We start from the raw sequence: 16,462 nt of genomic DNA, 5'->3' as shown, positions 1-16,462 counted from the left end.
AAGCTCGTGCACATCTGTCAGTGCAGCAGCAGGAAGCCTGTTTCCCTGCAGGAAGTTGGGACTTTTCAAAGTAAGAGCCTCATGTTGGCAGAGATGGGTTGGATTCTTTGATGCTCCAGTTTCTTTTGGATTCGGGATGAGTTCATGCAGATCTAGAAATCCCACCATGATGATCATCCTTGAGGAATTTCAAAATAAAAGACTTACAAACACCACAATCACTGCTGGAAGATAAATACATTTACTCTTTATTTTCTGTCAATAAATAATATTTATCTATACATCCTTGATTGTAAATGATGGATCTAAAGTTGAAAAGAAGTCAAAGTGCTGACTCAGCACAGATCAAAGGAGACACAGATGATTTCCTGGAATGAAGAAAACATCAAACATCATGATGTGATCTGGAACTGAGCTGTTCTTCAGAAGATCCTCCCAAACATGGAAACTGTTGCTGCAACACGTGAAGGTTTGGTTCTGTTGCTAGTGAGATCTGATGGATCAGAACCAGACTTCTGTCAGCTGGAACTGGGGCTTCTTCCAGACCATGTGGCCTAATGAACAAGGCGTCTGAGTCCGGATCAGAAGATTGAGGGTTCAAGTCCCTTCATGGTTGGAATTGAATTTTGACCTGTATGGTTTAATGACAAGATCATTGAAAAAGGAGTTTAGAGTTCTGTTTTCTTCAAGAAAACAAAAAATTCTGAGGACATTTCTTTAGGCTTCATGTGAAGAAAACAAAATGTTTGAAAAGATGAAAATAAAGACACTTCTAGAAGCTGCAGATGCAGTTACAAAGAACAGCCAGCAGGTGTCTCACTGTGTGAGCTTCAAAAACTTAACCGACCATGAAGGGACTTGAACCCTCAATCTTCTAATCCGAAGTCAGACACCTTGTCCATTAGGCCACATGGTCTTTGACAAACTTCAAGTCCAGCTGGATTTTGACGACAGCATCATCCAGCTGATGAAGAGGAGGAGAGTCTACAGCCTCAAAGAAGAAGGTGGAGGAGGAGGAGGCGCTGCAGTGTGCTCCTCCTCATGAGTCCTGAAGCTGCACCATCAGCTGCAGAGCTTCAGAGCTGCTTCTTCTCAGACTTTCCACTTTCTTTGGCTCTCTGGCTCTGATGCTGCTGCAGATGGGGGCGGAGCCTGGAGATGACTGATGAAGGTCAGAGGGTGGAGCTTCATCCGGATGAAGGTGCTGCTTGGCTTCTGACTGGATGTCCGTCTGTCCTCAGTCCCTTCATGGTTGCTGCTTCTCTTCTGCTGATGTTTCTGCAGGATGAAGCTGCTGGAAAACGATGAGTCTCTTCTTTCTGCAGCTTCTGACAGCAGAAACAGTTGTTTCAGTCTCACTCCACATAAACACTGTCCTTCATCAGATGTGAAGCATCTCTGGATAAACCAAATCCCTGTTTGTAGCACCCTCTAAGAATCAGCACGAGCACGAGGTGTTTATAAAAGGGTTTATTGTTCTTCACAACCCGTGAAGAACTGGCAGCAAAATAAAAACACAAATACGCATCAAAATTAATTCTATAGCTTACAAATTATGAAACTTAAATTAGACAAATAAAAGCACACAAACCTCGTGGGGTGACATCCACGAGGGGCTAATTGCTCATTTGGCTTCAGATTTCCCTTAACTATCTAAATAAACACATTAAACAAATTATTACATTGATAATTCTGTTATACATTGATGTGATTTCTACTGAGATTTTCACGTGGCTGCAGCTGATAGCTGTGTGTGCAGTTAAATGAGTCAGAGTGGAACTTTAATTGAACTTTGTTCCACATGCTCTCACCACTAGATGGCGCAAATTAAAATATAATATAGAACAACAGAATAAACACATAAATGTTTTAGACTGAGTTTGTCACAGACGCTCAAACTGATTAAGGGTTCAGCTGGAAATTGAGAACGAGGCTTTGAAACCAGCAGCAGTTTGAGTCCATTCAGGGGGGTATTCCAGGAAGCATGTTTAAACTAGCCTGACTTTGAGCCTGAACTCTGGCTGAAATATGCCTGAACTTGCTTACTCTGGGTATGTCGGTTCCAAAAGACCGGATATGAGTTGGCGTAATTACGCTCGACTTGGTAACCCTGGGTTAATGCACGTGCACGGAAGGTACATAAAGACATTCTCAATGGATCACCGATTTACGGAGTCACCATGGAAATGCGTGGTGAAGAAAAAGAGAGCGCTATACTTTAGTGAGACGGAGTCTGAGATTTTTATGACGGCGTATGAAGATTATACGCCCATTAAAAAAATAACACAGCTCCAACATCAAAAAAAAAAGTTTCTACTTGGAGAAAAAGAACAGACAAAGTAAACGCATGAGTTTCCATCTCATTTTCATTGTGACGCACATATATGTAACTTATCCAACTTAAATGAATTAATTCAATTGTTAAAAAGTAATTGAGTTAAATTTATTCAACCTAATTTCTTACGTCTATCCAACTCAATCTTTTTTTCGAACTCAAATTTACATATTTATCTAACTAAATGTAAAATTACTCCAATTCAATTTAAGTTTTTCCATCTTAATTTATTGTATTATATTGTATTATAATTCTTAAACTCTCACATCTAAGTTAAAGCCTGCAGTTATACTCATTTTTATAAAAATTAAATTAATGAAACAAAGTGGAACTTACAAAATGAAACATGTTGTTATTTACCAATTTCTCTATCTTTACCATTATACCATTAGATTGTAGGGGTGCTACATAAACTCATCATCCTCTCCCTCCCTCTCACTCATGGTGCAGAGACCTAAGCATAGTAGGACAAAATAACTCGGCAAAACACAGTAAAACAGCCAAACAACTAAACACATTTGGTCAAAAACCCACACTTAAACCCAAATCCGTCCAGACAGGCAAAGGGAATGATATCCCACAATTCCTTGCGGTGCCGATCTAACAGCAGCACCAAAGTTACACCTACTTGATTTAATTAATTTGAATGAAAGAAAATAACTGTCAGAAAACTATGTGTTGATTTTAAACTGACTTAACAAAAAAATGATTTATCTTAACTGAAGCAAATAATTAAGTTAGATCAACAATGTAAAAGATTTTATTTTTAAACATCCATACGTGGTCTTATCACCCTCTCACGGTGGAAAAAGTATTATCTGAGCTTCTTCATCCACTAAATCCTCTTCAAATGGACACGCCATGCTGCTTCACCTCTCTGAAAACAAACTAACATTCAACTAAACCTGCTCCAGACCAGGGGGGTATTCCAGAAAGCAGGTTATGCTAGCTCCCACGATACGTTTGAGGCTAAGGAAGTTGATAACCTCAGCTTTCAGTTCCAGAAATGGAGGTATGTTTCAGGGTAGGTCAAGTTACCATGGCAACTCATGCTCTGAACATAACCTGGTCCGGAGCAGGTTTAGTTGAAGATTAGTTTGTTTACAGAGAGGTGAAACAGCATGGCGTGTCCATTTGAAGATGATTTAGTGGATGAAAAAGCTCAGATAATACTTTTTCCACCATGAGAGGGTGATAAGACCACATATGGATGTTGGAAAGATAAACTTTTTTACTTTGATCTTACTTAATTATTTGCTTCAGTTAAGATAAATCATTTTTTTGTTAGGTCACCTTAAAAATAACACAGAGTTTTCAGACAATTATTTTCCTTTCGTTCAAATTAATTCAATTAAGCAAGTGTAACTTTGATGCTGCTGTTAGATCGGCACCGCAAGGGATTCTGGGATATTATTCCCTTTGCCTGTCTGGACGGATTTGGGTTTAAGTGTGGGTTTTATTACAAAACGTGTTTAGTTGTATAGCTGTGTTACCGTGTTTCACCGTGTTTTGCCGAGCTATTTTGTCCTACTATGCTTAAGTCTCTGCACCATGAGTGAGGGTAAAGTAGAGGATGATGAGTTTATATAGCACCCCTACCACCCAAACCTGTAATGACAGTGATGGAATATTCTGTGATGAATTTTTGCACTCCGTGCATTTTTTTTCCGTTCTTTTTATTGTTATAAAAATGAGCATATCTGCCGGCTAAAACTTAGACATATGAAAGTTCAAGAAATATAAGTAATTAAGATGGAAAAAAGATTAATGGAGTAATGTGACATTTAGTTAGATAAATACGTAAATTTGAGTTGTATAAACAATTATTGAGTTTGAATAAATTTAACTAAATTATCTTTCAGCCGTGTTACTTTTTTGATGGACTTATAATTTCTATCCGCCGTCATTAAAATCTCAGACTCCGTCTCACTTCCGTCTCAAGTGTCGCGCTTTTTTTTTTTTTTTCTCCACGCGTTTCCATGGTGACTCCAAAAATCGGCGATCTATTGAGAATGTCTATATGTACCGTGCGTTAACCCAGGGTTACCAAGTCAAGCGTAAGTACGCCAACTCATATCCGGTCTTTTGGAACCGACATACCCCCGGTAAGCAAGTTCAGGCGGATTTCAGCCAGAGTTCAGGCTTAAAATCAGGCTAGTTTAAACATGCTTCCTGGAAACCCCCCTGGTTATGTTCAGAGCATGAGTTGCCATGGCAACTTGACATACCCTGAAACATACCTCCATTTCTGGAACCAAAAGCTGAGGTTATCAACTCCCTTAGCCTCAAACGTACTGTTGGCCTCCCGTCTGGCCTTCGCAGATTTGGATGGTCCATGACGTCCAAAATGAAATGTGCAGTTGGGAAACTAAAAGACACACAAAAGTCTGCATGAATTTTCAAACCTTTTACAAAGGGGAGAAGTGGAAAAACACGACCTGTTGGGCTCTGTGGCTGTCTTCTCTCTGTCCTCAAGGTAAAAAGGCTTTTTTTTTTATTATTCAGTGAGGGAGGATGACAACACACAAAATACGTCATTAGACTAGTGTGTTTTTGTCTAGTCTGCATTGCAGGTGTCGTTACTCCATAAACACTCCACTACAGAAGGAAAACAGAGACCACAAGTCAAAAACAGCCGTATTGCTGAGCTCGGCACATATTATCTGATACTGAGGACAGGAATCAGCATATTTCTACAATTCAATATACATGCAGTTATAGAATCCGTTAAATGCATAAATAACAAGAACATATAAAATATAATAGAATGTAATGAATAATGAAAAGATCATATAACATATTATGAACCCCTGTTCACCTCCACAGTATCGTGGTAACTCGCATAACCTGCTTTCTGGAAAAACCTCCCTGATGTTCGGTTCAGGTTTCTGTCACAACAAGCCTTTATTTTGAAAGAGCCAGTGGGGCAGAAACAAAAGAAGGTGAGATTACCAACCCCCCCCCCCCCCCCCCCCCCCCTGGAATGTTGATCCCTGTGCAGTGGACAAGTGGGGGCGGGGACGGCTGAACCAATCACAGAAGACTGTTGCAGCTTTCCCTCCAAAAGTCAACCAATCAGATGTTGTTGTTTGGATTCTTTGTCTTGAAGTTTCACATGCGGAAGCTTCCAGAGTCTTTTCTGTTCTGGTCTGCAGGCTGAGCAGAACTGACTCCTGCAGGATCACAGGAACTTTCAGGAAAATCTCCAAACAGGAGAAAAGTTTCTGTTTGGACCTTTTTTCTGTGATTGTGAGACTAGCAGATGATCGATCGGAGCTGCAGTGAAGAGGACGGCGGTGTTTGTGGGAGTTGGAGCTGAAGATCGGAGCAGGAACCATGTCTTCAGAACCTCAGGAAGGTTCTGTCAGAGAACAACTTTCTGCTGCTGAAGGAACCATCGTCCAGAACGAGGAGGAGCTCTGTCGTCAGCGCAGACTGCTGGATAGCAGCTGGAACCCGCAGCTTCAGCTACACATTGCAGGTTTGTTCACTGCATCCACCTGCAGACAAATAGATCCACGAACGTAGTTCGGTAAACTAAAGTTAGAAAGAAATTCACAGATTCGGACTTCCGGCCTCAATAACTCTCCTGAAACGTTCAAGTGTGTCAGCAAGTATCTCAATCATTTTGTGTTAACACAGAGAGTGAACCACGAATGCATTTCTAAAGAAAAAAGATCGTTGTTTTTTTCCCCCTTTTGATCAAAATTGTTCTCTTCGAGGTGTAAATGCAGAGATGCAGCTATGGTGTCAATTTAGCGCCTAAGGAATTGCGCAGCAAAACAGTAAAACCGTGCATCAAAACTTCAAATCTGAGAATCAAAATGCATAAAGTGAGAACCAAAACCTATAATTTGCAACCAAAAGCTGTAACCCAAAGCACAATGTTATTTCTCAGTTCCCGATTTGTTTTCTCGCCATTCTGAAATCCTGTTTTTGAGTTGCAGTTTTTTATTTTGAAATCTTTTTATTTTTAGTGGTTTTGATTCTAAAACCTGTCCACACGTAAAAACAGCGACATGTCAGTCAAGGGGAGGGGAGGCGGGACATCCCCGACATCCAGAAGCTCATTGGCTACCGAATAACACAGAGTTTTAGGTCAACAAACCAGTTTCAAGGGGTGAGTCCTTCATGTTTTTCAAATCTTTTTCTATATTAAATGATTAAATGTGTACTTTATGTAACCAGAGGACGCCAGCCCAGTCAGATGAGGAGCAAGTAGGAACCCCGCTAGTATTGAGCTAGCTAGCATGCTAATACGGAAGAACAATGCTGATAGTTTGTCATGCAACGTCTTACTTTCTAACATCTTTTTTCACTAGCAGCTACTGGTGGAGCTCCTCATCTGACTGGGCTGGTGTCCTCTGGTTACATGCACACATTTAATCATTTAATATAGAAAAAGATTTGAAAAACATGAAGGACTCACCCCTTGGAACTGGTCTGTTGACCTAAGACTCTGTGTTATTCGGTAGCCAATGAGCTTCTGGATGTTGGGGATGTCCCGCCTCCCCTCCCCTTGACTGAAATGTCGCTGTTTTTATGTGTGGACAGGTTTTAGAATCAAAACCGCAAAAAATAAAAGCACAACTCAAAAAGACGATTTCAAAATAAAACTGCAACTCAAAAACAGGTTTTCAGAATGGCGAGAAAACAAATCGGGAACTGAGAAATAAGATTGTGCTTTGGGTTACAGCTTTTGGTTGCAAATTATAGGTTTTGGTTCTCAATTTATGCATTTTGATTCTCAGATTTGAGGTTTTGATGCACGGTTTTACTGTTTTGCTGCACAATTCTTTAGGCGCTAAATTGACACCATATGCAGTGAGCCGGCTGCCAAGGGACCGTCAATAAAGTGCAACCTTTGTAAAACACCATTCTGTGAAAATCAATAATCTTTTAAAAAATAATAATAAATGTCTACATTTATATGAACTGGTAATGAAGACCTGTCAGTATATTCATGCAAAAATTGCATATATGTTTCACATTTTAATAGAGATATGAATCGTAATTAAAGTCGTCAATAGTTATACTTATACCGAAACTACAGTCACCAAACTGTCTGTACTGACCAATCATGACATAATCAACCCCGACCCTTTGATCATTGGCCAACAAGCTCAACTGCTGAAGTCACTGCCGTTTATTTTTGGGAATAAACTCCCAAAAGCAACAAAGTAAGAAGTACCAATTTAATCAGTAGTTCAATGAAAAAAGAAACATTTAAAAGAACTTTCCACAAAGTTGTGTTTTATTGAACTCTTCTTTAACTCCACAACAAGAAATTAATGGTTAATATGTAAATTAGATCACATCATCTTCAGTTTGACCATGGTTAAACATTTATTTGTTGATTTGATTATTTAATGACAATTTTAAATAATGAATACAGTAAACCCTTGTTTTTTGCGGGGGTTACGTTCCAAAAAGAACCCGCGATAGACAAAATCCATGAAGTAGAAACCTCTATTTTTTTTTACAATGATTATACAATTAAATACTCTATTATACATTGAAAAGAAAGAACAAACCATTTTACAGGCTCAAGAATTTGTTTCACAAATAAAAGTACTTTAGAAACAAATAACTCTGTACTGTACTGTCAAATAATAATTTTAATCATCAATGTCAACAGAAAGTTTCAAATTGCGAAGATTAGCCCCGCCCACTGCGACCTGAGTAATTGGATTAAGCGGGAGAAAATTTCAAATGATTATGAAAAAAAGTTCAAAGTACAGGGGGAAAAATAGTGACTCAGGTGTATTTCACTGCTCTTTAGACTGAGCCGCTGCATCCTCACTCCGCTCTGCAATGTTTTCTTCTTTTGAAGCCAGCGGTGCAGGTGTGTTTGTTCGGGAAAAGAACATAGTGATAGGAAGTTGTTGTTGCTCTTTTTTCTACGGGTTTTAGAGAAACTCGAAATTGCAAGATGATTTGCACGTACGTGTTGTAAATTTGGCAAGCTGTTTTACTTACATGTACATATTAAACTGCAACGTTATTGACGCACAGGTAGAGACAATGCATGATGCAAATCCGTGAAGTAGCGAAACCGTGAAAAGTAATGAGGGATCACTGTATAATAATGATAATGTAATGGCATATATATTTACTTTAATTCGTCTCTTCCGGTCCCTCAGACTCTTCATGTATTTTCTCCAATGTCCTGGGAATGTATAAAAGGCTCCTTGTGTTTGTGTCTCTGCAGTCCTCCCCCAGCATTGGACGATTGAAGAGGAAGATCTCTGCAACCAGCAGAGGAACTTCAGTGTGAAACAGGAGGAACCAGAACTTCCACAGATTAAAGAGGAACTGCAGGATCTAGAACCTCCACAGATTAAAGAGGAACTGCAGGAACCAGAACCCCCACAGAATAAAGAGGAACCAGGAGAACTTTGCATAAGTCACATGTCAGCAGGTCAGTGTGACTCTGAGATTCATCTCCACACTATTGGTATGTTCACTTCAACAACGGTTCTATCTTGAGCTTCAAGCACTACAAACATACAGTCCATCAACAGCGTGTCCTGGAAGAGTCTCTCCTGTCCGTTCCAGTTGAAATGACAGAAGACATTGTTGGTCAGTGCAGCCCACAACATTCTTCAAATCATATTATCTTAGTTAGTCCCTCCAGCTAACGACCGGAGCCTTCTGTGGGGTTTGCTTCCGGAAAGGCTTGACCACCTCCTCTTCTGTCACAGAGAAGACAGTGGTGGCCCTCAGTAGCCGCGGTTACTATCTTGATCGGACCAATGGTCGGATTAGAATTCAACCGTGTACATGGGCACAGAAAAACATTTTCCGATTAGAACTAATGTTTCGGTCAGACTAAATCAGTCGCACATGTGCAGTTCTGTTTAAAATACCGGAAAATGAAATAAATCCCGATGTAAACAAGCCGAGGTGCCGCATACATATGTAGCAGCTCGGTAATTTACGTGATGATCTTCTAAACGTGCTTTTTTTATTGTTATGGTTATTATGTAGCGCCTGTTCGCTCATCATTTTATTTTTAATTCGTGTGGTCAGTGCTTTTTTGCGGCAGAACGAAGCCGGAAGAACGGTTAGGTGAAGGCTAACAACACACGCTAACAACATTTAGCCTGGATGAGCAATTCTGAATCTTGGCTGCACGTAAATATGTGGGAATAACATCAGGCCAGAGACATGGTTCTGCTGAATTTGGCTGCTTGTTCACGTAGAGCTGTGGGACAGGTGGCAGTCCGAAGCTTCCCATAAGTAACACATGGTTGAGGAGGGGAGTGGGACTTCAAACCTGACATAAAAGGTATTAAGCCTCTCAGCCAGTTGTAGGTCGTCAGCAACATGTTGGGTTCTGGGCTCGTAGTTGGTGATTTGCCTAGGCCAGGGGTCGGCAATCCAAAATGTTGAAAGAGCCAAATTGGACGAAAAAACAGAAATGTTGAAAATTAATATTGTGTGGCGGTCATGTGCATTTTAGGTCTGTTAGCAGCAGGGGATTGAGGGATGCAGTCCCCTGATCAAAATAGGGCTCAGCATGAGCGTTTCTGTTTGCCCACGTTTCTTTTCAAATGGCAGTTTTGTTGTTCCACCTTAGTTTATTCTTCCTGTTTTGTTGTTTCTTTATGTTGCACCATGAGTATGGGAGAGGTTGATGACCCCTGTGCAATGTTCATTGTGGTGTGTGTTCAAAATTAATGGACTTGTTATGCTGGAAAGGAGACTGCACCCTCTGCTTCTCTTTCTGCCTCCTCTCTGAGACTGTTCGGAGTTGTGCGGTGTATGGGCCACGGACAGTTTTCCAGCGCAGCCAGTTGATTGACAGTTCAACTTGTTGACAGCTTGGCTCCCGTTTTGCACGCTGCAAGTGACGTACCTGCTGGGCGTTGCATTATTTATTCTACAGATTCTTACATTATTGGAACACGTTAAGAATGTTTGTGTCTTGTTTGTCCTCCTACAGAAACCATATTAAAACAAAAATATATTTCTCTCCCAAATCTTTTTACATTTGTAAACATTTTTGAAAATGCTCCCTGAAGCCACTAGGGCAGCGCTAAAAAGCCGTGGGTTGCCGACCCCTGGCCTAAGCCCTCTCCAAACAGAGGCGATGTCGTTAACAAAGAATTGCTATTCCAGGCGTTGATTTTGCAGAGTTCTCGCCTGTTCCACCTGTTTTGAGAACTGGTACTTAGCTCTCTCTCGCGCTTATAGCTCTCTCTCTAAAAATCGGAAGCTGGGTGGTTTTGGTTCTAGATTTGTGGGTAATAATATGTATGTAATAATAATATGCATATTGCATAGCTGGATATTTTGCGATAACGATACATTTGCGGTATATTGTGCAGGCCTAGTTGTGGTCTAAGTTAGGCTGGGTGGCTGTTGGAGTTCTGCTAAGCTTCTGTATACTGGAGTTCCATGAATGCACCAGGCCATATGTGGGAGGAGCTACCAGCTAATGTTTTTAGCCTGGCCGCTACATGGAGTGGTGTCTGTGATTATCTCACTTACAATGCATGGAAAACATGGAGAATGTGGAGAGATCAGGTTTATTTTGTGGGAATGCCAAGGTCATGAAGGGATGAGCAGCAATGTCATCCTTTGCCCACAGAGTGTTTACATAGTAGAAGAAAAATGTTTTGGCATACAAGATTTCTCTTCAAACCACTCCTTTTCAAGCACACTGTCTTGTTTTATCTGTCTTTTGAATCTCTTCTGTTTATTTTCAATTGTGTTTGAAATAAAGAAATTGAATTTATTTGAATTGAAATTGTAGAGCCAAGGGCAGCTGTCCTCAGCTCATGAGGGGAGTCTGATAAGACCAAATTCTTCATGCTGTTTTAGAAAGCAAATTACTCAGCCCTGGATTGTCAGAGCGTACAGTTGCATGGTTTTCAAATTACATGAATAACAGGACGCAATGCATTAAATGTGAAGGTATCTGTTCTACATTTGTTACTATCCACAGGGCTCAGTTCTGTGCCCCTGAATATTTTGGTACATTAATGACTCCTGCTAGTTCCTGCTAACAATCTGCATTCTGAACAAGCTGAAGACTTCTTAAAGAACTTTTAGGAGATGCCGCTAACAAAGAGTTACAGTAATCCAGTCTAGCATCCAGTCATGCATTAGTTTTTCAGCACCACTCTTAGAAAGTATATCTCCGATCTTGGCTATATTCCGCAGGTGAAAAAAGGCAGTTCCACACACCTGAGATATGTGAGCCTTAAATGATAAATCTTGGTCAAATAGAACCCCTAGGTTTCTAACTGTAGAATTGGAGGCTATACTTATGCCATCTATCTATGTGACTATCTGAGCAGACAGAGCCTCTCTGAGGATTTTAGGCCCTAGTATAAAGACCTCAGGTTTTTCTGGGTTGAGGAGGAGGTAATTAATTGTCATCCAGATCTTGATGTCTCTGATGCAGGCACTCAGTTTCTCTATTTATTTTAACAAACTGGTACCTTTCGAATCAATAGGAATCAAACCACTGGAGGGCAGATCCTCTCCTCCCTATGTCATGCTCTAATCTTTGGAGTAAAATACTGTGGTCGATAGTGTCAAAGGCTACAAGTAAATTTACTTCACAAACAATGGACCTTCAGTTTTGAAAGTTGTGTTATAGATAAGCAGTCACAGGTAGTGGTTGATCTTTTTAAAATTTGTTTTTAAAAGTTTTTATTGGATATCGTGTTTAAATTAAGGCACTAAATTCTTTAAGTACAAATGTAAAATGACATATTCTGACGGAGATTATTAAAAATGTTATTGGTGCTTCACAATAAACAACGTCCTAAAAACATATAAAAGGGCCTCTTCTTGTGTTTCTGCAGTCCTCCCCCAGCATTGGGTGACCAAAGAGGAGGATCTCTGCAACCAGCAAAGGAACTTCAGAACGGAAAAGGAGTATCCAGAACTTCCACGTTATGAAGAGAAGCAGGAGGAACAAGTACCTCCACAGATTAAAGAAGAGCCAAATCAGCTCTTCATCAGTCAGGATGAAGATCAGCTCGATCTGAAACAGGAGACTGATACCTTGATGGAGATTCCTACTTATGAGGAAGATGAAAACAGTGAAGTAACTGATAGTCAGGATGAAGAAGGAACCAGACATGACGGATCAACATCAACTACAGATGAAGAGACAGAATCAACATCAACTTCAGATGAAGAGACAGACCTACAGAACAGGTATCAGAGGAAGAGAAGAGACATAAGTCATGTTCAAAGTGTGGACAGCGCTCACATGTCAGCAAGTCAATGTGACTCTGATGTTAGAAAAAACAAGGCAAGCTTGGGTAAGAAACGTAAACATTCTCGAATAGAAGAGAGACTTTCCTCTTTTAGATCTGGTGAAAGTTCGAAAATAATTGGTGATGGGCCTGACTACATGGGAACTGTGTCTGATGAAAGATGTTATATCTGTAAAGAATGTGAGAAAAGTTTTAGGTACAGATCTAGTATCAAAACACACATGAGAACTCACACAGGAGAGAAGCCTTATTCCTGTAAAGAGTGTGAAAAAAGTTTTAATCATTCATCTCATCTAAAAAGACATATGAGAACTCACACAGGAGAGAAGCCTTTTTCTTGTGAAGAATGTGATACAAGTTTTAGGCACAGATCTAGTCTCAAAACACACATGAGAACTCACACAGGAGAGAAACCCTTTACTTGTAAAGAATGTGAAAAAACTTTTACTTCTGTATCTAATCTCAAAACACACATGATAACTCACACAGGAGAAAAGCCCTTTTCTTGTAAAGAATGTGAAAGCAGTTTTTATCAAATATTTGCTCTTAAATCACATATGAGAACTCATACAGGAGAGAGGCCTTTTTCTTGTAAAGAATGTGAGTCAAGTTTTAGTCACAGATCTAGTCTCAAAACACACATGAGAACTCATACAGAAGAAATGCCCTTTTCATGTAAAGAGTGTGAAAAAAGTTTTAATTCTGTATCTAATCTCAAAAAGCACACGAGAACTCACACTGGAGAAAAGCCCTTTTCTTGTAAAGAGTGTAAAAAAAGCTTTAGTTATTCATCTAATCTGAAAAGACACATGAGAACTCATACAGGAGAGAAGCCTTTTACTTGCAAAGAATGTGAGAAAAGTTTTAGTTCTGTATCTAATCTCAAAACACACATGAGAACTCATGGAGGAGAGACGCCTTTTTCTTGTAAGGAATGTGAAAGCAGTTTTAATCAAATACTTGATCTCAAAACACATATGAGAACTCATGCAGGAGAGAGGCCTTTTTCTTGTAAAGAATGTGATTCAGGTTTTAGTCACAGATCTAGTCTCATTACACACATGAGAACCCACACAGGAGAAAAGCCTTTTTCTTGTAAAGAGTGTGACAAACGTTTTATTTCTGTATCTAATCTCAAAAAGCACATGAGAACTCACACAGGAGAAAAGCCTTTTTCTTGTAACGAATGTAAAAGAAGTTTTAGTTATTCATCTCATCTCAAAAGGCACATGAAAACTCACACAGGAGACAAGTAAATAATGTGATACTAGTTTTAGTCAGTATTTAGTGACAACAGACGCATAAAAACACACATGACTTTTTCTTGACAAACAACGAAATTAAGGATTTAGTGTATGTCTCCTAATTCTAAACTTTTCTGATAAGAGGTCGACCTCTCAACCTCTGCACGACAGCTGAAGACTTTATTTTGGGGGCGGCTTCTAAGGTCTAATGTTCTAAGGAACCCCATAGCAACCTGAGCTTTCATGCTTTCATTTTATGTACACAGAGCCACAGGCTGATGGCCTCCAGATCACATTGATGCAGTAAACCCATTAGATCAAGGCACAAGTGAATTTTAAATTTGTACTAATGAAGTTTTCTTCAGTCTTTCTAGGACTTTTTGTTTAAATGATCAACATACTATCTTTCTGGAAAAGTGCATATAAATCCAATGCATGATTATTATTATTATTACTATTCTGAAGGATCCATATTCTTTACAAAATGTTTTAAAGGTTGCCATATATTTCTAATTCTTCTTCTTTGTCTTTTGCGATATATGTAATTCTTTCTAAAGGGACTTCTGACAACATTTATTGGAACCATAGGTTCTTGGACTGTTATTTTTCCCCCTGTGTTTGGCAATACTTATTTTTGCAAGGATGAAACTATGATTTAAAAATGCCCTCTCACCTTTGTTGTAGCTGTGTATTTTTGAAAATATACCTAATAAATTTTTTTTTTTGGCTCCAGTGAGATCTGCTTTAAATAATTTTCTTTATTGTGAAATTCACTACCTCCTAAAAAGTTTGCATAAATTTGCATTCCCAAGTATAGTGGAAGTTTGGTCCTACTTTTTAGGACATTTTTTTTAGGTTTTCATATTCTCTAAGCCACAATTATCAAAGACATAAATGTGAAGGAATAATACATTTCAATCTATGTGTAAGGACACTAAACAATGAGTTTTACTGCTCACAAAATATGTAAGACGTCTTTCACAAAATTAATTCTTTTAGATGTACAGGTAAATAAAAAAAGAGTTGTTCATAATTATTTGAGCTAAATCTTGAATGGCTTAACTGTGGTTGTAGTTTATGCTTAGATGATGTACTTGTTGTCAATGTGTGTGTTACCATGACTACATTTGAGTTATTTTGTATACATCTTTGATACTAAAACTTTATAGATGGATGGATAGATAGATAGATGGATACAAAGTCACGTGTATTTGTGAACTGTGTGCTCCCACACTTGCAAAGGGACAGGACTGGACTGGACAATGGCAGATAGTTGAAAAACCTTTAAACAATCAGAAACTGGCCCAGAAGGGTCACAACACAACACATTAACTTACCAGGCAACACATTAACTCACAACGCATTAACTTAACACACAACACATTAACTCACCACACAACACAATAACTCACAACACAATAACTCACAACAAAACACATTAACTCACAACACCTACTATTACTTTAGCTGGTAGCTCCTCCCACACAGCCGCAGTGTCGGGCTTTAAAGAACACAATTCCTAAGAGGCGGGGCGTCGCACACCCCCAACAACAGGTTAGATGACAGATCCCGGTCCATTAAGCGTCTCTGCTGTTCACGGAGCTTCAGTACATAGAACTCCAACAGCCACACAGCCTAACATAGTCCACTATTATATATTCATGAGGGGGAAAAAAACAGCCGAACCGACCCTAAAACAGCCCAAATTATGCATACCCGACCAGTCAATTTTGACCGCAAATTTAGAACCAAAACTGCCCAATCTGGCAACACTGCTGCTAGCTTCTCTTGTAGAAAAAACGTGCTCCTCCACAGCTCAGCGCATTGGAAATTTTAGAATAAAAGCACTTCCATTGCAGCTTAACTTCCGTTGTGAGTTATTGTGTTGTGTTTTGAGTTAATGTGTTGTGTTGTGAGTTATTGTGTTGTGAGTTAATGTGTTGTGTTGTGAGTTATTGTGTTGTGAGTTATTGTGTTGTGAGTTATTGTGTTGTGTTGTGAGTTATTGTGTTGTGTTGTGAGTTATTGTGTTGTGAGTTATTGTGTTGTGAGTTATTGTGTTGTGTTGTGAGTTAATGTGTTGTGAGTTGTTGTGTTGTGAGTTATTGTGTTGTGAGTTATTGTGTTGTGTTGTGAGCTAATGTGTAGTGTTGTGAGGTATTGTGTTGTGTTGTGAGTTAATGTGGGGTGTTGAGTTAATGTGTTGTATTGTGAGTTATTGTGTTGTAAGATATTGTGTTGTGTTGTGAGTTAATGTGCTGTGAGTTATTGTGTTGTATTGTGAGTTATTGTGTTGTAAGATATTGTGTTGTGTTGTGAGTTAATGTGCTGTGAGTTATTGTGTTGTGTTGTGAGTTAAGGTGTTGTGTTGTGAGTTATTGTGTTGTGTTGTGAGTTAATGTGTTGTGTTGTGACCCTTCTGGGCCACCGTAAATAAACAGAGCAATAAATAAATAGGTTGCACACATTTTAGGACGGTGTACAAGATTGAATTTTTTTTTAACCCAATACAACAATGTGACAAACAGTAAAAGTCCAGCATTGAGCTTACCAGTAGCCCCTTTAAAGTTCAAGTCCCATGCACGCAGTAGTTTGAGTTAAGTTCAAAATTTATAGAGAAGCTGCTGTCCTCCAGCTCAGTT

At 39.3% G+C, this 16,462-nt stretch overlaps 3 protein-coding genes and 1 non-coding gene across 4 annotated transcripts in view; 2 read left to right on the top strand and 2 right to left on the bottom strand.

Moving 5' to 3' along the window:
- Positions 1-16,462, bottom strand: part of LOC105355327 (NACHT, LRR and PYD domains-containing protein 12-like) — a 1,049,862-nt gene that overhangs the window by 114,257 nt on the left and 919,143 nt on the right. The window lies entirely within an intron of this gene.
- The window catches only part of LOC105355240 (protein NLRC3), a 591,340-nt gene that overhangs the window by 252,356 nt on the left and 322,522 nt on the right, over positions 1-16,462 (top strand). The gene's annotated exons all lie outside the window — the stretch shown is intronic.
- Positions 844-916, bottom strand: trnar-ucg. The gene has a single exon. It is a non-coding gene; the product is annotated as a tRNA-Arg (tRNA).
- On the top strand, positions 5,354-14,557 carry LOC101161614 (zinc finger protein 883-like). Its single transcript, XM_023962355.1, has 3 exons — positions 5,354-5,816; positions 8,547-8,756; positions 12,157-14,557. The coding sequence occupies exons 1-3, from the start codon at positions 5,672-5,674 to the stop codon at positions 13,830-13,832; spliced, it is 2,031 nt and encodes a 676-aa protein (XP_023818123.1). The 5' UTR covers positions 5,354-5,671; the 3' UTR covers positions 13,833-14,557.

This window comes from Oryzias latipes, chromosome 2 (genome assembly GCF_002234675.1).
Source record: "Oryzias latipes chromosome 2, ASM223467v1".
Classification (NCBI taxonomy): domain Eukaryota; kingdom Metazoa; phylum Chordata; class Actinopteri; order Beloniformes; family Adrianichthyidae; genus Oryzias; species Oryzias latipes.
Note: the sequence above shows the minus strand (reverse complement) of the source record. Positions and strands in the feature narration are given on the sequence as shown.

Bases quoted from the DNA above. Each gene is read 5' to 3' on its own strand.
- LOC101161614 (XM_023962355.1), top strand. From the start codon at position 5,672: ATGTCTTCAGAACCTCAGGAAGGTTCTGTCAGAGAACAACTTTCTGCT. The intron at 5,817-8,546 runs GTTTGTTCACTG...GTGTCTCTGCAG, and splicing joins GCTTCAGCTACACATTGCAG to TCCTCCCCCAGCATTGGACG. The intron at 8,757-12,156 runs GTCAGTGTGACT...GTGTTTCTGCAG, and splicing joins CATAAGTCACATGTCAGCAG to TCCTCCCCCAGCATTGGGTG.